Source organism: Poecilia reticulata, chromosome 3 (assembly GCF_904066995.2).
Source record: "Poecilia reticulata chromosome 3, P_reticulata-male-v2, whole genome shotgun sequence".
Classification (NCBI taxonomy): Eukaryota; Metazoa; Chordata; class Actinopteri; order Cyprinodontiformes; family Poeciliidae; genus Poecilia; species Poecilia reticulata.
The window spans coordinates 26,022,755-26,043,348 of NC_088832.1; the positions used below are offsets into that span (position 1 = coordinate 26,022,755).

The following is a 20,594-nucleotide window of genomic DNA, read 5'->3' on the forward strand; positions in this document are numbered from 1 at the left end:
AGATTTTGTGATATTAAACATTAAATATTAAGCAAAGACATAATCAAGCTGAAAAATGTCCTCGTTTTTTAAGCAACAAACGACACATAATTAAATTTCACTTTTTGTATTTTGAAATAAACAGTAAATAACTTCTTTTTTGTTGTTGTTGTTGTTGTTTTTCACATCTGTTGTGTTTGTTTGTTTTTTTGTCCCCCCCCCCCTCTGTAATCCCGGACAGAAATCTAATTCTTGGACCAACATCATCGTGTGACTGTAGGAGGCGCTGTTTCTGCTCCGATCCCTCAAAGATGTTCTGTGTGGCAAAACTGAAGCGAACAGTACGTCATTTTTATGACGCGCTGTATCCATGGAGACATAGAGTTTTCGTTACTTTCGCTACTTTCTGCTAGTGAGTTGACGTTTTTAAATATAAAAAGTCAAACTATTTCCTATTGCTGTTGCGCAATTAGAAAATAACAGACGTACAAAAATGAGGTAGGATCAAAAAAGTTTCTACTTCTTTTCAAACAAGTATCAATGTGTTTGAATGCGAATGTTTGAAATAAGCAAAATAAGCTAAACAAACTAAACTAAAAGATTGTAGTTATTGCTGTTTAAAAATAAACTAAAATCACTTTTTTATTTGAACTATTGTTGCTTATCACTGGATTCCAATTATATTATCGAATTACAAACAAATTGACGTGGATGCGCCAATATAAGTTTAATGCTTGTTAGAATTTAATAATTAAGAAAAGAGCTCAATCATATTGTGCTTTTATTTTGAAAGGTGAGTCGTGAAAATGCAGTCAAATTTGGGAGTTGTCTTGTGGACCAAAGGCTTTAATTTATCTCTGAAAATATTTATTCTTTAGAAAGTTTTGCTAAGAATTACTTAACGTTCATTTTTTAAAACAAAACAAACAGACAACAACAAACATAAGTAAATAAGCAAACCGGTTCCCGGAAGTTCTTCGAGGTGGCGCCACGTCAGAGCTTCTCCTCTGTCCCCGTCATTTGCAAACAGCATTTCTTTAGTCCTCTGCGCTTTAATTTAATTTTCGCCATGCTCCGGGTGGGACTAAGCTGCTTTCTGCTGCATGTGACTTTGGTTTTTGGGACGGAGCTCACGTTTGAACTCCCTGACAACGATAAGCAGTGCTTCTACGAGGAGTTATACAAAGATGTGAAGTTTGACATAGACTTCCAAGTGAGTTACCTCCCGAGATTCTTGTATTTTAAAAAGTCGTTTTTTAAAAGTGAAAAAAAAAAGTATTAAAATCTTATCTGTATTACTTAAAGTATTGTTGAGTGTTACAAACATATGTTACTGGCAGGGGCGTTTCTAACATGAACTGCAAACGGGGCATTGAATTAAAAAGTCTAGACGTAAAATTATCTCTACATAAACTTTGATCTTCCATGTTTGGGTATGTATTTTTGAACATTTCCTAAATGTTCTAAACTTTTACTGGCTTCACAATCCACACTCTTCACATGCTGTCTTTCCTTGTATTTTACTTTCAAATAACAGACTTTTGGATTTAAAATGGGGGAAAAAATAGGCCAGACTCATTCCTGAAGAACTGGTGTGATGTGTGTTTTTTGTTTTGTTTCCCTGGTTCACACCTGAATCAAATGAATGGGCCCTCATGGGGCTCCTGCAGAACGTCATGGCATGCTTAGGAGGAGATTCAGCTGTTTTGGAGAAGGGATGCATTGAGATCATACCAGACACCAACCTTGCATGACTCTGGTGCAAGCTTAATGTGACCATTAAGCTTTGTAGCTTAATGGTCACAGCTTTTTGTTGGAATTTGAAGGGGAAACAATTACCATAGCAGAAAACTATTCTAGTTGATGTACCCAAGTGAACTGGGTCCGGCAGCACTGTAAATATGTTGTTATTGACAGGTTTTGTAAACCAGTGTTTACATGTTTCAGGTTATTTCAGGGGGCAACTATGACGTGGACTGCTTTGTCACTGACCCCCACAACAACGTCCTGTACAATGAAAGGAAAAAGCAGTATGACAGCTTCTCTCACACCACGGCCATGGAGGGAGTCTACAAGGTCTGCTTCAGCAATGAGTTTTCCACCTTCACACATAAAATTGTGTACATGGACTTCCGGCACGGAGAGGAGCAACCTCTCCTGGATAAAATGAGCAGGAGTACAGCGTTGACTCAGGTAGGTCTGGGGTTCTTGGTGCTTGGAAACTATCCCAGAAGACTAACTTTTTAATAGGACTGAGTCAGAGATCACTGGGGCCAGAAAAAATCAGAGTCAATTTAATGGACACAAAATGAATAAATATTATTACATTTACCTTGCACAATTTACACTATATACATTTTTCAAAATATGTTAAGCACATGAGGTCTGTATTTGCTCTATTAACAATCTGTCCAGTGGAATATTAAACACTGTGGCTGCTGTTCAAAACACTTTGATCGACTGTGATTTGATGGCTTATGCAGCAGCTGGGTTAAAACGGACTGGGTTCAGCATTGGGACACTTTAGAAGAATTCCACTAGGTGGAGACAGAGTTATTCCGATGTGTTTCATTAGTATTTTAACACTTTCTTCCATTGCTTATATGGTAATGCTGTACTGTTAAAGGAGTTTGTTATTATTTCAAAACACTCCAACAAATTAGTAGAAACCGAGTAGTTTTATACAACTTTGAGTGTTAAATCTTAGCAGGTTTTATGAAGACTAGAAGCACCCAGGGGTGAAAGTAGTTTTAAATTCTTGGGGGTACTATAACAAAAAAAAAATTGTAGATATGATTAATTTTTTTTGAGGAGCGATAAAAGCTGGGTAGCTCTTGAATTGCTACAAAATAAAGCTGTATGTCCCTCAGCCCACTGGCTGCAATGTTGACACCTTGAGATGCCATGAGACCTAAATCCTGAACATCATGGCATGGAGTGCATCCCAGTTTTCCATGTCTGTTCATATAACCATTCATTTTAGCTTTTAAACTGGTTATATTGATCCTGTGTCCAGACAGAGGGATAATCAGTAGGCCTATGGCATCATGACCTGTTTGTTCTGAAGATCCTGCAGCTTCCACTTCTCTTCCTAACATGGTGCCTCCTCACCCTGACTCTCATGCTGATAGGAGGAACCACAGAGCTGTTAGGTTAAAGCTCATCTTCTGAAGTTGGGATATTTTTTCTCCAACAGGATCCAGAGGAATCACCTCAAACCAGATGTTGGACTGGATTTTATTTCAATGTCATTTGTGAATGTTAGCTTCTCATTTTCAACAGTGGAGCTGTAAAGGTTGAAAAGGGTTTTTATTTTGGAGAAAGTCTCATCAACATCAATATTTCCACTAAATAAGAGGCAAAAAAAATTGTTTGATAAAGGAAAAGCCTCTCAGACTCTGAACCCGACAGCACCAAACTATTTTTTTATATTAGACAATTAATTTAATTTCACATAATTATCACATTTATTTGTTAAATACTTAATAAAACATATTTACCGTGTTTGATGTTTGTTCTAAATGACGTATATTCACAGAGAACGAGGTAATTAGTCCAAGTTTGTCGTTTATTGAATGTTCAGAAACTACAGCAGCTGTGATGCACCAATACAAAGGTAAAACAACCTGAACAGGTGATCAACTCTAAACCACTCGCACCTTTTAACTCTGTCGTTTAAGCACACCCGTTGCCGTGGCAACCTCCTGCGCTTCACATGCCGACCAGAGATTATGTTAAAAACACAACATTCAGTCCGTTATGATATCAGGTTTTCAGGCTTGATTAATAAGCTCTCTGAACACAGCGGTGGTTGATTAGTTAATTTTAAACTCCTGCTTTGCTCGTTATTTTGGTAATGGAACCGAAACGCGCAGAATTGCGCAACACCTTGTTGATAGAGAGTGATGGAGATTATTATTGTTGTTGGGTCATTAATTTGAACACGTTTTGTGGATTTTTTTTTATTTATTGTTGTTATTTAATAAAGTTACGAACGTTTTAAGCCAGCCAGAGGAGGACGTGCTGGTCTCAGCGTCCTGACGGCGTTCAGTTTGTCACTTAATGCCGAGATCAACTCAAAAAACTTCTGCGATCAACTTGTTGCACCGCTGCTCTAACAAAGCACGAACAGTTCAGAAACAATACGAAATGGGAAAAAAGTTATTTATTAACTGATTAAGTCGTGTTTTAAATTGTTCTTGAAAAACTAATCAGTCACAGCTGATTAGTGGGTGAACTCACGGCTGCACAGTGAACCCATTGATGTTTTACAGCAGACAGCCGCTCACCTCTCTTGCAGGTGCTGCTTCCCCCGCTAAATCCCGCTAAATCCCGTACCCCCTTACTCTCACCCCTGATTATAAGTGGACCCAAGCGCACCAGGTGAGAGACGTAGTTAATTTAAGAATATTTAATGGAAAAACGAATAATCAAACTTACAAACATGAAAAAAAAATGCAAGGAACAAAATAAATGCAAAACAAAGACAAATTGGAGACACAGGTAGATCACAAGGAAACCAGGAAGAAATGAGAAAAGTGACTAGACAAACCGGCAACGAGGTGCTTAAATACTGGAGGTTGTGAGCTTCAGAAAAGACCTTGGGTGGATGATCCATCGATCCATTTTCTTACACCATTGTCCCAGTGGGGTCAGGAGAGGTGCTGGTGCCTATCTCTAGCAGAAGGAAGGGTACACCCTGGACAGGTCGCCAGCAACACAGAGGCAGGACAAAACAACCATGCACGCACACATCCATACCTAAGGATGGGTACAGAAACCAATTAACCCAACAGTCATGCTTTTGGACTTTGGGAGGAAGCCGGAGTACCCGGAGAGAACCTACGCATGCATTGGGAGAACATGTGAACTCCATGCTGGGAATTGAAGCCAGGACCTTCTTGCTGCAAGGCAACAGTGCTATCAAGTGCACCACTGTGCAGGACCTGGGCTGATGAGCAGGTGTGAGTGGAGGGAGTGGAAGCAGACTGTGAAGGGATAAAGAAAGTGGCAAAGGAAAGGGGGGAAGATTACACAAGGGGAAACAACCAAAATACAAACACAAAGGAGTAAGGAGACTAAAGGAACCTAATTAAACAAGAACAAAGGAAAACTAGAAACAAGAAATAAACATAATTAGAATCACCAATGAAGAACAGATGTGGAAAACAAGGCAGAATTAAATGGAAACAGCTAAGAAACACCAAAAGAATCTGAGGAGGATGCCGGCAAACAGCAGCCTTGGAGGACGCTGGCAGCAGAGCTTGTACCTTGGTGGGTACAAGCTCTGCTTGAGTGGGAACCTTGGGGATGCTGGGGATGTGTCAAGTCCTGACCGACCTCCTGAGCATTGTCGCAGGTTCTGTCGACCTCCCAGCCAATCTCCTGAGCCTGGCTTGGAGGTCAGTTGGACCTACGACACTAGCAGTTGAGCAAGTACCTGCTGGCGGCAGAACAGGAACCGGGAGGCCAATGGAACCCACGACGAGATTACACTTCTCTATTTATAAGTACCCTGCTTGAACCCAGTACCTCAGGTTGTTCTGCATATTTTCAGAAGTCTATTGGTGAAGCCTCTGACCGCACGTCTGAATACTCCTCCTCCTGCTGACTGGCCTGAAACAGACTGGCTGTCTTCGTCGGTTTCCTCTTCAGATAGTTGCTCTTCCAAGACCCCCAGTCTTTCGTTCAGCTGTTCCACTTCACGCTGCAATATTCTGTTTTCTTGAACGTAGGCGGTGCTTGTCAACTGCAGGACGATGCGATTTAGCTTCAGGTCTTTGTTTTGCTTTTCCAAGATGGTGTTTATCTGGCTGCGGATGTCGTTTTCCTCCTGCAGGGACGTGTAACCCTCCTCCAGTTCAGTTTTGGTCTGCTCCAAGACAGTGTTGTTCTGTTCCAGGACGGTGTTGTTCTGCTCCAGGACGGTGCTTTTCTGCACCAGGGTGGTGCTTTTCTGCTCCAAGGCTGTGTTTATCTGTTCCAAGGCAGTGTTTATTTGCTCCAACACAGTTATTTTCTGCTCTAGAGTGGTGCTTTTTAGCTTCAAGGCAGTGTTCTCCTGCTCCAGGCCGGTGTTCTCCTGCTCCAAGGCAGTGTTCTCCTGCTCCAGGGCGGCGTTGATCAGGCTCAAGGTTGAGTTATCCTGCTCCAGAGTGGTGCTTTCCAGCTTCTGCTTCAGGCCGGCGTTTTCCTGTTCCAGGGTGGTCTTTTCCTTCTCTAAGAATTCAATTTTTTGCTCCAGGGTGGTTTTATCCAGCTCCAGAGCAGTGCTTTTCTTCTTCAGGGTTGTGTTCTGATACTGAAGGGAGCTGTTTTTCTCCTCCCAGATGGTTTTTTTCTCCTCCAGGATTTTCCATTTGTGATCAAGGCTGGTGTTCTTCATTTCCAGGTTAGCATTTATCCACTCATATGAAGCATTCTCCTGCTTCAAGATGGTACAGTACTGCTCCACCGTGGTATTTCTATGTGCCAGAGCGGTGTTTTCCAGTTTAAGGGCGGTGTTCTCCTTCTCCAGGGTGTTGGTTTTTTTCTCCAAGATAGTGTTTTTCTTCTCCAAATCGCTGTTTTTCTTCTCCAGGGCAATGTTCTCCTGCTCCAGGGCGGTGCTTTTCTGCTCCAGGGTGGTCTTTTCCTTCTCTAGGAATGTATTTTTCTGCTCCAGGGAGGTGTTTTTCTGATCTAGGGCAGTGCATTTCTCCCCCAGGGCGGTGATCTCCTGCTCCTGGACACTGCTCATCAACGTGAAGGAGATTGTTTCCTTCTCCAGGACAGTGCTTTTCTGCTGTAGAGTGGTTTTTTCCTTCTCTAGCACCGTGTTTTTCTTTTCCAATGCAACGTTTTTCTCCTCAAGGGTCATGTTATTATCCTTTAAATTTTGGTTTACTTTGATCAGATTTTCTAAATCCTCGTCTTTTTGCCTAATCAAAGTGTCTTTTTCAAGTACAGCTTTTTCCAAAGTCTGAACTTGAATCTTCAGCTCCTGGTTTGCGTTGAGCAGTGTCTGTGTCTCTGTAGACATCATTTTTACTTCATTCAAGATGTCTTGAAGCTTCCGGGTTTCTACAGCTAAAGTCTGCTGTGTAATCTCATTAAAAGAAGACGCCGGGCTACTCTGACTCATTGTTAGTCTTTCTCTAGATAATCCAAAAACTGCTCAATATGTGTCTCTTACCTTGTAGAACTTTCGCACTAACTCTTGTTAGGTGACAATCCTTCTACTTGCTTTCCCACAATGTCTATGATCTTTTGTGATGTCATCAATTCTCTTTGTGACATCAATTTGCATGATGTCAAAAATTGATGTCACTACCTCAGCAGAACAACTAGAAAACTACTGAAGTTTGTATTAAAACAAACTTTACAGCAGTTATTCAGTTATTCCAAGCAGACCAACGGTCAGGAAAAACACAGGGAGGAGGACAATGTATGTAATTGAGTGAAGGTTGGTGTACCAACTGTGGACTGGTTAAAAGCTGTCAACCATACTATCTGCCTCCGGAGTTTACTGCGGTGTTTGTCACCATTGTTTACACTCCGCCGGGTGCTAACGGCAACGAAGCATCAAAGGGGCTGTATGACACCATTAGCTCACTGCAGATGAAGCACTTGGAGGCATTTTACGTGGTTGCAGGGGACTTTAACCATGTGAAACTGATGGACACTCTACTCAGTTTTACCGGCATGTCATCCTTCTTACACTCTGTATTGTGTTTACACCAACATTCACGGTGTGTACAGAGCTCTTCCTCGCGCCCATCTTGGCCTCTTCGACCACTTGTCCATCCTGCTGGCGCCAGCATATCGTCCGCTGATGACACGGATTAGGTCAAAGAAGAAGAGAGTCACTGTGTGGCCCAGGGATGCAGACTGTGCGCTCCAGGACTGTTTTCAGTCCACAGATTGGCAGGTCTTCAGAGAGGTGGCTCCTTATGAGCAGGGGTGAAAGTAGTTTTAAATTCTTGGGGGTACTATGACAATAAATCTTTTAGGGGTACGTAGTATCCTGCCGTACCCCCCTACTTTCACCCCTGGAAGCACCCAAAAGAACACAGTATAAGTTTCTTTTTTGCCTCATTTGTAAGTTCTTTATTTAGGGAGAAAATATCCAGTATCAAATTTGGAAATCATTGGGTGTCATTTCTGCTGGCTTTGACATGAGTTTAGATTTCTCAAATCTTAAGAGTAAGAATTGATATTCTTATTTTTAGTCAGAGACCAGTCATTTTTTTTCCTGCTTTGCAGGAACATATATGTTAAGAGTCTTAGAAATGTCCTTAATATTGCTGTATAAGCAATTTTCTATAGTGAATGTATTGCTTTTATTCTGATCCTTATATCCATGTCCTGCTTTCAGTTGGAGTCGTCCTGCGTTGCCATTCATGAGGTCTTGAAGGTGGTGGCTGACTCGCAGACATGGTACAGGCTAAGAGAAGCCCAGGACCGCACAAAGGCTGAGCACCTGTTCGAGCGTGTGACGTACTGGTCAATCGGAGAAACTGTTCTATTGTTCGTCATCGGTGTTGGTCAAGTGATGCTTCTAAAAAGCTTCTTTAGTGAGAGAAAGGGCTCTGTGGCAGCCACCACTTAATAGTCATCTTGATCTTCCATGGGCATGAACATTTTCCAAGTGCCAACTTGCATTTGGTCACAAGCACATAAAGTAGGATTTTTTTTCCTGTTAACTGGATTCAATAGTTATTTTTTTTTGTTTTTTTTTTCCTGACTGCTCAAATAGAATCCTCAAACTTGAATAACTTTTTAACAAGCAAAATGTAAAAGAATAACCACAGTAGTTTTTTTAAAGTATAGTTCTTATGTTGTCGTTTAATAGAAGTGAAACATGATTATTGTCAAAGTTTCACCCCGCAGCCAGATTCTGTTAAAAACGTGGAAAATGAATAAAAACCAAAGAAAGATTGTGAATGTCAGTAGAGATTGTTTTACTCTGTGATCTTAATTTTGTCGGTGTGCACCGATTGCAGTTTTCTGGCCAAATCACTGATATTTCAAAAGCCTGGCCTGATAATTCAGATTTTTATTTTTTTGTTTGCTTGATAAATCACTAAATATAGCAAGTCTCTAAGTTGGCAACAATAGGGTGACTGTTACCAGTCACACATGTGCAGGTGTGATCTGATGGACAGGTCTGTCAGTCCTGTCTCATGACAGAGCAAAACAAGACAGCAGCTGATTTTCAGAGGTTTGCAGAGGTTGATAAGATTGGTTTCACAACCAACATTCAAGAAATTAAGGCCAATTTATCGGTGCACCCTTATCTATTTGTGTTCAGTGTTGTAACAAGCTTTGAGATGATGCCACATTGTCTTTTAGATGTATTGTTTTTTATGTTGTTGTGACGCTTATTAATTGTATTTAAATGTTTGTCTAGTTTCAACTGCTTGATTTGTATGTTTTTGTTTGTCACACAAAGAACAAAAAGTAACCAAACATGACTTGTCTGTTATATTGAGCTGGAAACACAAAATGCTTTGAGATTAAAATCTAGGTGCCAAAGCTGTTTATTAAAATTCTCAGAAGGAGCCTTTAATTATTATTTTTTTGTATGTTTAATTTCATGCTTTTCACTTTTTTACCACTATGTCACTAGTCCACTAGTCATTTCATGTCTCTAGTCTACAGATAAATACAGATTATGCACACCAGGCTTAATCTTTTTAGGAAATGGGTGCCTTTTAAATATTTTTGTTTGATTTCCTGTTAAGTTAAATAAAAAAGCCTATCTTCAGACATTCTGGTAAAATCAGAAGAGGGTTTGCAGTTTCATTTGACTAAAAATTTTAATTTAGGAAGCAAACAATTTTAAGACTTTTTGGTAACTTTTTTTTTTGTTTGCACTGGCTGTCAGAACATTTAATTGAAGGTTTTTTAATTGTTAAAATAGATGGACTGGACGTTTCAGCACCATGAGTGGTCATACTGTTAATAGGATAAGAAAGTGATTTTTGAAACATTACCTTTGGGTCACTGTATGAGTCAGTTTATTCGCTGACCTGTGGCTATTCAATATTCATTTTAGATGACTTCAATAAAACTGATGTCATTCAGCTTCTTTGTTGATCAAAGATTCAGTACAGCAGCCATAATGATTGTAGGTAACATGGGTTTAATTATATTAACATTTTATACAACTGAGTTAACAAAAATGTAAAATGACAGTTCAGCACTGCAGCAATAAACACATTTTTTTGCATAGGGCTGCCATGTTAGTTAAATTTCTTCTGACAAAGTATTAAATATATTTTAACCAACAGCTACTAGCACTACACTGATCTCCTCTGCTCAATGTTTTGCTGAATGTTATTTGTATAGTCTTGGGTCGCTTCTCAGGAATTGTTCTCTCTTTCTTTTCTGGAATTAAATGAAACAATATTGAATAAAACGTTTCCACAAAAGAAGCTTGGAAATGATTCAACCTGTCATGAAGGATAACTTTTCTCTTCAAGAAAAAAAAAACACGAAACCTCTGTATCTGCTGCTGCTTTGAAATGTCTCAGTATTGTCACACCTGAAAAATCCAATAATTATGTGACTCGTGACATAAAAGTTTGGAAAACCACCATCCTACATAAACGGTCTAAGGTGGAGTTAAGTATGAATTCAAACAACTCCCATATTAGATATTATGGAGCAGTGTATGCTTTGACAGTAGTAATTGGAGCCTCATCTTAGTTTTTGCCAAAACTCTTTTCAGAATCTCCTTTGACATGTTACTAAATTTTGAAAAAAATTTAAATAAAAAATCAATGTGCTGTTGTAAATACACCATGATCAGCTTGTTAGTGGTAAATTGAAAATGATTTAATAGGCTTATTGATGTTTTAAATGTTAAGACCAAGGAGCAGTATCATAAAATTTAAATAATAAAATCCTGATTACTGGAATACTGAAGTATTTGTTTCTTGTTGTGTTTGGAAGATGGAGGGGACTGTTTAGAAGCTTAAATTTTAGTTTTTACCAGAAGATTCAAGTATTTCCTTGAAGCCCAATCATTTTTTAAGACAGGTCACAGGGAGCAGAACATGTTCATTCCCATGTCAGAGGCAGCTGTGTGACTGGAGGACTTGTAAAAACATGACAGCACAAAAGTGTGAGCAAGTACCGGCAGTAGGAAGACGTGTTTACTCTGCCTGAGGTGTGAAAAACACCCAGCTCATCTGTCCAACAAGCTTATCACACGTTCTAAGGACTGCAATGTTCTCAATTAAGCTAAAATATAACTATCCATAAAGTCTCAGACTTAAATTTGACATTGGTGCTGTCTTATTGGACATGAGGTTTGAGGAAGTTTCGTCAGTCATCAGTTTATCACAGTTGGATATCAAGAAACATTTAAAACTGTTGAAAATCATGATTCTACTAAAATCATATTTGAACTACATTACTCAAAAACAACAATTTTGCTTAATTCCTTGAGTTATTTGTTCAGTTTTTTTGTTTGTTTTTTTTCTTGCAGTTTTACACCGGGTTGAAATTTACTGTCCACCCCTGGCTGACCCTTCCAGTCCCAGCAATGTTTCACACCAAGGGTGCAAAATGTGTCCCCCAGACCTGCCTCCCCACCCACTGAAAAATGTACACTCACAAAAACAGTCACAACAACGCAATGAAGCTGAGAGAAATACCCCAACATCGCTGATTACATTTTATAAGTGTTTTAATTGACTCGTTTTGTGATAACTTCAAAGTTGTGAAGCCTTACCGAAATGTGAGCGCAACATAACATAAAATTCACTAGCATAACTGAGATGTTAACTATAGCTGGCTGCAAAAAGTGAAGCTAGTCCATTTCCACAACATTTCAGTGTAGTAATGGTGCAGTTTTTAACTGAAATAGCAGACCAAAGAAACATTTCTTCAATAAAAAATAAAAAATATAAGAAAACTCACCATGTTCAGTCAGAAACAGCAAATAGTGACAGTAGCGCTCAAGTTTGTCTCAATAAGGAAAAACTGGCCAAATTCGTCTTGGAAAAGTTTTCATACTTTTTCAACATTTTCCTGTTTTGTCACTGAATAGTGTTCTGGAGTATGTTCCTAAAAGCTGCACATGCCTGGACCTAAGCCACACCATCTGCATGCTTAGAGTCCTTCTGACGTGTAAACCTCCACACCAGTCTCTAGACTATTGCAGCTTCTACCAGGTTTTCTTCCAGGATTGTACAGAATGTCTCTGCATCCATGTTCACACCAACTCTGATCAACTTCCATGTCCCCATTGAAGAAAAGCTTCGTATTAGCATAACGTTGCTGCCACGTTAACAACATGTGAAGGGTGTTATCAAAACATTTTTAGTTTTCACCCAGATCTCACCTTCCTTCACATGATTTCTGTGTCTCCTTGTGACAAACTGAAAAGGGCTTTTCTCCTTACCAATTTTTGGAATATTGGAAATATTTTTAGTTTCTTTCTTATTATGTTTTTATTTGCGGCACCTGTCAGTTTTAGTTGGATGGTCACGTCTTTGTAGCTTTGCAGCTGTGCCATACACCTTTCATTTTTCGGTGATTGATGCTCTGCAAGATGATTGGAACTGTAAATATTGTTTTATAATCTACCCTCACCATAAACCTGTCACATAGTAGAATTTCAGTGAGTTTTGATAGTGAGTTGTTAAACGGCACTGTAGAAGTCACAATATTTCTGAGATATAGTTCAATGCAGAATCAGTTTTTCAGTGAATGACACAATTACACTCAAATCAAACATTCAAATCTTAGAGGTCAAAGTGGGGTTGACGGTACCAAGGAGGCCCAGACAGGTGGCAAGTAGCCCAGCCAGTGAGGCTGCTGTGGGTGGGCGTCCACCCAGAGGTGCCAAACTCCCAGCCCGGCTCCCACAGCCTCACCTCGGTCAGGATGCCTAGCAGGGTCGAGCTGCGGGTTCAGCTCTGGTTCACTCTGCCCTCAGTGTGACACAGTGTGCATACAACTCTAAATCTGTTGTGGTACATGGGATGGTGGTATGAAACCTCCCACTATTCATCTTACTTCTTGTATTTTGAGACCTCTGGGGAAGCAAAAGAAACTGATATCCAGACATGTGTATAAATCCAAACCAGGACTTCAGTTCTCAGTAAATTGCCAAAAGAGTTAATTGAGGCAGATTTATTTTAAAAAGGTTAAACATCAAATGAAAGGACTGTGTTTTCAGAAATGGAGATTCATTAAAATATTCAATTTGTCTAGAAATTTGCACACCACCTAGAAATATGAGTATTTCTTTTGAAAAAAAAAAAAAACCTTCTCACTCCCTTTACAGACAGACATCTCATTTTGGAGCTTTTGTTTTGCTTCAACTGTGCTTCAACACAACTGCTGCAAAGATTCAAAGCTAAAGTTACTACTGATGTGTCTTCTATTTATAAAGATGTAATCCTACTACGAGCTTATCTCAGTCAAGAAGAGTGGGAAAACGGGGACAAAGCGGGGTTACCAGTCCAGAGCTCCTGCTTCTCACCACTAAGGTGTGAAGTGACGCCTCCAGACTCATCAGTTCTCAGCAGTGTGAAACCTTCACACCTCTGCCTTAATTAGATCATTTTAGGCTTCATTAACCCTCATCATATTTGTATTTATATTTTTAATCATTTATTGCATCCATTTAAAGCCAAGAAGGACAAAACAGGAGGTCAGAAGTGTGAGGTTCACCTTCATTTTTGAGCTCATATCAGTGTTGCGCTGACGATGACGATGCTGATGATGATGCTGTTGCTACTGCTGGTAAAAAAAAAAATGGTGGGATGTAAATTGCAGAAGATCGTTAGATTAAGGAGATGGTGTCAGGTTCAAATTTGGGAGGTCAAAGGCAGGGAAATGTTGATCTTTTATCTCCCCAGCATGCTGGCAGATTTAAATTTACAGCTTGTGAGGAATATATGCTTTACTTTATTCGTTAACGTAGCGTGGTCTCTGTTGTAGCCACAAGTGACGATCGCAAGAAAAGAATTAAAGCAAATCTGCTCGAAATCTGTTTAACTTTAATCAGCCGGAGGTGAATAAATCTGCATGTGCATCATCACTTTAGCTTAAATGTTTTACCTTCTGGATGCTTTTAACAAGTGCAGCATCTGTTTTCTGCAGATTCTGCCTCAAACCTTTTGTATAATGAAGATGTTTATGTAGCTCCATGGTGTGTCCAGTTCATTTGCTCTGTAGCTCATGCTGGGAACACAGAAACTAACTTCTTTGCATGGAAACATAGCAACATCTGAAACCAAATGGGACCTTGGTGATGCTACTAGCTCAGATCACCAGTTTTGTTTTGATAACTTTTTTTTTTTTTATAGAATTGCTTGCAAATCCATCTGTGTTACAATTGAACTCCAGATTGAAGTTGATATAAAGATTTGTAGAAAAAAACCTAAAAACTTTTCATAAGTATTTTTCATGCAGTCTGACTTGTCATGAGCCGTTTTGCAATGAAGATGAATCACAGTTTCTAGATGTGTACCACTGGCAGCATCATGCATCAAAAAGTTGCAAAGCTGCACTGAAAGACAACTGTTCAAAATAGATGGCCGAATATCAATAAATACCACAGATTTGTAAAAAGAACTGAAAACTATTCATCCTTTTTTTTCCCCCCACGTCACATTTGTGTTTTGTGCTCTGTTAAACAGTGAACTGAAAAACATAAAAGCACAAAACATGAAAAGTGTAAGACATATCAATACGTTTGCAAGGCAACGTACTCAGGAAAAATGTTTTTTCTGTGGTTTTACTTCTTTACATCTGACCTCAACTGTTCCAAAATGAACAAAGTAGAAGATGATTCACAAACAAGCCGCTGAACATGTGCAGAATGCATCGGGTGGCCTGGTGAGGCAAAACCCAGAAAAAGTAAAAATGTTTGTTGCTTTCAGCAGGAGTCAAAATTCACACTTCCACTCCTGGAGCTGGACTTTCCCAGAGCAGAGAGAGAGAGACTGGAGCCGAAGGCGAGGCACTGTGAGAGGGTCCCACTGCTGGAGCGTGTGTGTGTGTGTGTGTGCTCAGGGGCAGTGGCCTCTGCCTTAGACAGCAAGTAGTCAGAATCTGCAGAGGTGTCACTTCACACCTCTGCGGCCTAGCCCGGACTTATAAACCAGTGGAGGAGAGCGGAGCAGCACTCACAGCTTCCCAGTTCTTCCAGTCAGACCACTGAGTTACTTTAACAACATGGATACCTCCTCTGTCCCTCTGCTCGACTACAACCTGCAGTACCAGTGGTCCTCTGACACGGACCTTTCCAGCATTTCGTCTCCAGAGACCCTCTCGCCTGTCCTGTCCATGGACTCCAGCTTCTCCCCTAACTACCAGCAGCCTCCACAGTCCACCCCCAAAGCAGCCAAGTGCCTCAAGCCCTCACCTTGCTCCCTGCCTGGACGAGGTCGGAAGACGGGTCGGAGCACCCGGATTCGCAGCAAGCAGAGGGAGAGCGCCAGTGAGAAGGAGAAGCTGAGGATGAGGGATCTGACCAAGGCTCTGCATCACCTCAGGTCCTACCTCCCGCCTTCAGTCGCACCTGTCGGACAGACACTGACGAAGATAGAGACGCTCCGTCTCACCATCCGCTACATCTCCCACCTGTCAGCGCAGCTGGGCCTGAGTGAGGAGGTGCTATTTCAGAGGAGGGAACAAGTGGACACCTCAGCCAGCGGCACGTCCTCTCCTGACCTCATTAGCTACTTTCAAAACTCCTCCGCAGGAGAACACGTGCAGAGCCAGAACCCGTTCCAAGGCCTGTGCCACAGCCAGAACAGACCACTGCATCCTGGACATTGTGGTTTTGGAGTGAATCAGTTGAGGACGCAGTACGCTGAAGGCCCTCAGGGAGACGTGAGCGTGGATGCAGCTCTGCGGTCACCTCCAGCATCCCAGCCCTCTTGTCAGGTTTGTCAACATTTACTCATTCACATCACTGTTTGGTTTAACGCGACAACATGTTTTGTTCATCCTAACACATTCACTCTTTGTCCTTTTTTCAAACAGATGTGTGGTAAAGACTTCTGCATCCCACTTGTTCCAAGAGACTACTGGGGCTGACCTCTCAGTGACCACAGACCCAAACCCCTTCGGTGATTTCACTGTGTCATTGCAAATCCAGTAACTTATTTTGAATATATGCTTTTCTACCTTTTATTTATTTTGTCCTATTAAATATACCTTGTAAATATATGACTAACAGCTATTTTTTTATATTTCCCTATGTCTCTATTTATAATAAACAGTTGAAATACATTGTCATCTATCTTAATTTCTGGTATACAGGTTGGACCGAAAAGAGCACTTGGCATCACTAAACTAAGATAAAAAACCCGTAACCCAGGGTTGTCCAAACTTTTGTCACATGGGCCAAAATCATCAGCAATGTCTGCATCAATGTTGAATCTGTTAGCATTATTAAAGATAGCCAGTTTGCAATTTCTTTAGGACTCTGGAAAATAAATCTACAAAAAAATATATATATATTTATATTCAGCACATGAACAGGATTTGGGCCATTTTTCTCTGAAAACACCTGCTGTATTTGGACAAGTTTAAAATTAAATTCAGATATGGGTCCAAATCTAAAGTAGATCTTTACTCTAAGGTCTGCTTTAGGGTAAAAGTCACTGGATCATGAAGTCATATTTACTTTTATTCTCAGAAAATTCAAAGGGGTTTAATTATTTAAGATAAATATTTTGTGTTGATTCTAACTTTTTTGTTTCTTATAATTTTGTACTAAGTAAAAATAAAGTAATCACAATCTCTGCCAACACCTTTGACAGAGCTGTAATTCATTAATGGCCAAATTTGTATTACAGCTGGGAGCCATAGAAAAAATACTAAAGGGGCTACAAATGGCTTCTTGGTTGCATTTCAGACACCCGTGCATAAAATAACACAAAAATAATGCTGGACTACAGTAAAATTCATCATAATTGACAGCAAAATCCTCCATAAGTCAACATACAGCATTCGATAATTAAACAAAACAGAAAGATTGCTGGCATGTTGTTGCTGAGACAAGATCGGGTTGGTTAGATTATCTACTTGTCAGTCTTCAAGTCTTGCAACAGATTTTCAATTGCATTTAGGTCTGAACTTTGAATGGGCCATTGTAGAATTATGTTTTGTTGTAATCCAGAGGTCTCAAACTCTACTACTCCAGTAAAAAAAACATTATCCATCCACCTCACTTATCTGTCCATCCGGCTCATGTTCTCTCCATCTTCGACCCAGAAGGTCGTCGGCTGGGTTCCAGTCGCAGCACGGCGGCCTCCAGTTGGATCTAATGTGCACTGAAGACCTGTGTGTTCTGAGAAGCAGCGCCTCTCAGTAGAAGTGTTTTGAGTTGGTTTACCTTCCAGCGGCCCACAAATGACTCATCCTCAGCATGCAATCATGTCCCTGCTAATAATATAATAATTTAATTCAGGTGAAGCAAAGGCACATTTCAAAGGTCAACTGTGGCTACCTATAAAATTAAAAACTTCTGCAGGCTTCAACTGGTTTTCTTTCAGAGTATCATTTTTATTTTGCTCCATCTATCTTCCTATCAACTTTTACCTGCTTCACAATCACGACTGAAAAAAAAACCATCACCCTGTCATTATGCAGCCTTCACCGTGTTTCACTATTCGGATGGAGTTCAGTTCAGCGGCGTTAGCTTTCTGATACCCAAAGTGTAAAGCTCATATCCTAAAATGTTGATTTTCCTTTTGTTTCTGTTACATAATTTGAGTTCAACTGCAAAGAGGACTTCTTTGATTTATTTTTCTATCTTAGGACTCAGCTCCTCAGTAGATGACTGACATTGTCTTGTCAGTCATCTGTGAGGGACAGAATTGTGAAAGTCACAACACATGAAAGTCGTGACTTTCTCTCCCCTCTTTGGGGAGACCTCATATCAAGACGCTTGAATATTTCTTCCCCATTTGGCCACTAGATGGCAGTTTAAGGTCATAAGTAATTGTAAAATGGTGCACTAAACTCCAAACATATGTTTAGTGCATTTACTGCATGCCACAGCAACGAAATATTAAAATAAATGTTTCCTTTGTGCTGCTAAACTGTGCTTTCCTTACATGTGTTAAGGAAAGTACATAACTTTCTATATTTTGTCATATTTTCCATCAAATCTTTGTGTTTCACCAACACAAAGATTTGAATGAAACAAGTTTAAGAATTACATTCTTTAACCCTTTTTCTCCTGTCACACCAAGTACAAAAATAGCAAACTCAGAAGAACTACCACAAACAGAAAACTGCATCTTTGTGGATAATGGTGATTACTGCGCTAATTTTAGGCTGATCCTTTGCTAAGTTGTTTTTTTTTAGACTCAACAAGGGTTCATCCCTAAAGTTTATGTTTCTTTCTTACTCCTGAAGGATTTATAGGTCAACATTAAGTGGTTTGCAATTAATTACTCTGGCCGATAACTTAAAAAGTACTACAAATCTTTTCAGTGCTGCTGTGCTACACTCCGCTACATGACCAAAGACGGTGTTCACCATAACATGATCTATCACTAAAATCTTATTTTGTCATGGGCATATTACTGATATATTTGAATTTCTGAAGTAGATTTTTAGATTTTAGTTAGATTTGGCCCAGAAACACCAAAACTAAAAGAAATAAATATGTCAGCCATATATTACTCTGTGTGTAGTGATTCTTGCTCTTGCTACCCTTCAAGGATTTTTCTAGAAATACAATCTGCCTGATTCAGAAATGCCTAATTATGTTAGTGTTTCTATTTAGATTCTAGAAGTCCTCTTTCTAAAGGGAATGTAAAGAAGTTTGCAGAACAGACTGATTGCTGTTAGTATTTATCTAGTTTATTTAGGGTTGCTTTGTTAATGAGGCATTGCAAACAGCGAGATCCTTGGCTCCACTAAGTCTAGACTCAAATTCCCTTTCCCTTCTCTGACCTCCCGCCTCGATCGCTCGCTAAAACCAGAGGGGTCTTTAATATTCATCAAGAGAGTGGATCTGCATATCAGCCTGGGAGAATTAGACCCGGTGTTTGATTTGCCACGTACATACGGCTCATTTGACTTACGAGCAACCCACCAAAAGACTAACATACACACTTAAGTCTGTCATCACAGCAAAGCTAATAAACTCTCTGCTCCGAAGTAAACAATGTCAGGGATAATGTAGATTAGGAGACTTGGAATCCTCCATCTGAAAAGACAAAAAGAAAGATAGCTGCAATTATTCTGAAATTTGAAGCAGGTTTATTGCTGATGATTTTTGTTTTTTTAGTTTCGTTTTCTTTTTTTTCAGATAACCAATGAATAACAGAATAAATACTGTATCTACAAAGAATGCCCTTCTGAATGTTTTTACACCCACTGAAACGTTTCGCATTTTATTGCACAGCCACAAAAATCTGAAATGTGTGATGTGTAGTATTGTCATTTATTTTTTTAATTTTTGAATCAAGGATTGAACAGAGTTCCAGGAGATGCCTCTGATATTGTTTCATAGCTTACCCCTGCTTTGAAGTCCTACAAGAGATTAAATTTGACATTTAATTTAACGTTTAATAAGACAAACTAACCAAGATTCCTGAACGTTATTGAGTCCTATTTTTCCTTTAAATGTTTATTTGCATTTAAATGTCTGTTTTTCTTGTATTAGTGTGGCGGTGTAAAGCGGTGCAGCACCAGTTCACACCTCTTACCAGGAGACAAATGTAACACAGCAGTTTGTGGGAAAGCAACTTGGGACTCAGCTCCACAGTAGAAGTGAAAACAAAACCCGGCAAAAGGACACAAAGTGTTTGTCGAGCATTTGTAAAACTCATCTCTATTCTTTTCCCATCTGTACTGCAGCATTTGTTCATTCCAATTAAAATTATCGTTTTTCTCTTGATCTGTTCGGGGTGCATGTCACATTAAATGTGGCTAAAGTTTTTGAAAGATTTGTACTTATTTTATATGTCGCACAAAATTACGATTTGAACTGGAGTTTGCAGACTCTTTAAATTCAAGATGCTAAGTTCACAGTGACTGCTGTACAGTTTTGTTTCAATGCTTTATATATCATTGAGATATTAGAGACAGACTGATTTATTGTAAGGGTTAATTTCGGTTGATCTGGGTGACAATGGCACACAAATAATGAAAATCCAAAACTTTGCTTCTACAAAAATCAAATAAAATTACACTGAAGGGGGATTTTGTTACATAAACCTTATCTTAGGGGTTATTATAGGGACCCAATATATGACTTGCTGGAAAAACTGGTTGTTCAAAGCATATCAGGGGTTCAAGGTTCAGTTCAAGAGTTAGAGAAAGATTTACAAAGTATGAACTGCAAGTGGGGTCGATACTTTCTTTTGGAGACTGGCATTTCATACTTTGCAGATATTTACCGGCAATTAAACAGCAATTAAATACCTGAGATTAAATAGTGTTTTCACAGTGCTGCATATTGAGGCTTTAAATTGAATATTTGTCTGAAGACTTGTTGCATCTTTTCCATCCAGGTTCTGAGGCCTGGGGCCAGCTGCTGGCCAAATAGCTAAAGGTGCTAATCATTCACACCTCCCAGCTGACACGGCACACTTATTCTAACCTGCTCTAAAAGGAGGAAAATGACAGGAAAGACCAAGACC

General features: G+C 39.7%; 2 protein-coding genes across 2 annotated transcripts; both read left to right on the forward strand.

Moving 5' to 3' along the window:
• The first annotated feature begins 601 nt into the window (after window positions 1-601).
• tmed3 (transmembrane p24 trafficking protein 3) lies at window positions 602-9,535 on the forward strand. Its single transcript, XM_081605366.1, has 3 exons — window positions 602-1,192; window positions 1,927-2,172; window positions 8,336-9,535. Exons 1-3 carry the CDS (start codon window positions 1,049-1,051, stop codon window positions 8,567-8,569), a joined length of 624 nt encoding a protein of 207 aa, XP_081461492.1. The 5' UTR covers window positions 602-1,048; the 3' UTR covers window positions 8,570-9,535.
• A 1,790-nt stretch (window positions 9,536-11,325) lies between these two features.
• On the forward strand, window positions 11,326-16,461 carry LOC103462738 (uncharacterized). Its single transcript, XM_017303839.2, has 2 exons — window positions 11,326-15,873; window positions 15,973-16,461. Exons 1-2 carry the CDS (start codon window positions 15,160-15,162, stop codon window positions 16,024-16,026), a joined length of 768 nt encoding a protein of 255 aa, XP_017159328.2. The 5' UTR covers window positions 11,326-15,159; the 3' UTR covers window positions 16,027-16,461.
• Window positions 16,462-20,594: the final 4,133 nt, after the last annotated feature.

Excerpts from the sequence above, each read along its gene's own strand:
- tmed3 (XM_081605366.1), top strand. The coding sequence starts at position 1,049 with ATGCTCCGGGTGGGACTAAGCTGCTTTCTGCTGCATGTGACTTTGGTT. Across the intron at positions 1,193-1,926 it reads AGTTTGACATAGACTTCCAA|GTTATTTCAGGGGGCAACTA; the intron begins GTGAGTTACCTC and ends TACATGTTTCAG. Across the intron at positions 2,173-8,335 it reads GGAGTACAGCGTTGACTCAG|TTGGAGTCGTCCTGCGTTGC; the intron begins GTAGGTCTGGGG and ends TCCTGCTTTCAG.
- LOC103462738 (XM_017303839.2), top strand. The coding sequence starts at position 15,160 with ATGGATACCTCCTCTGTCCCTCTGCTCGACTACAACCTGCAGTACCAG. Across the intron at positions 15,874-15,972 it reads CATCCCAGCCCTCTTGTCAG|ATGTGTGGTAAAGACTTCTG; the intron begins GTTTGTCAACAT and ends TTTTTCAAACAG.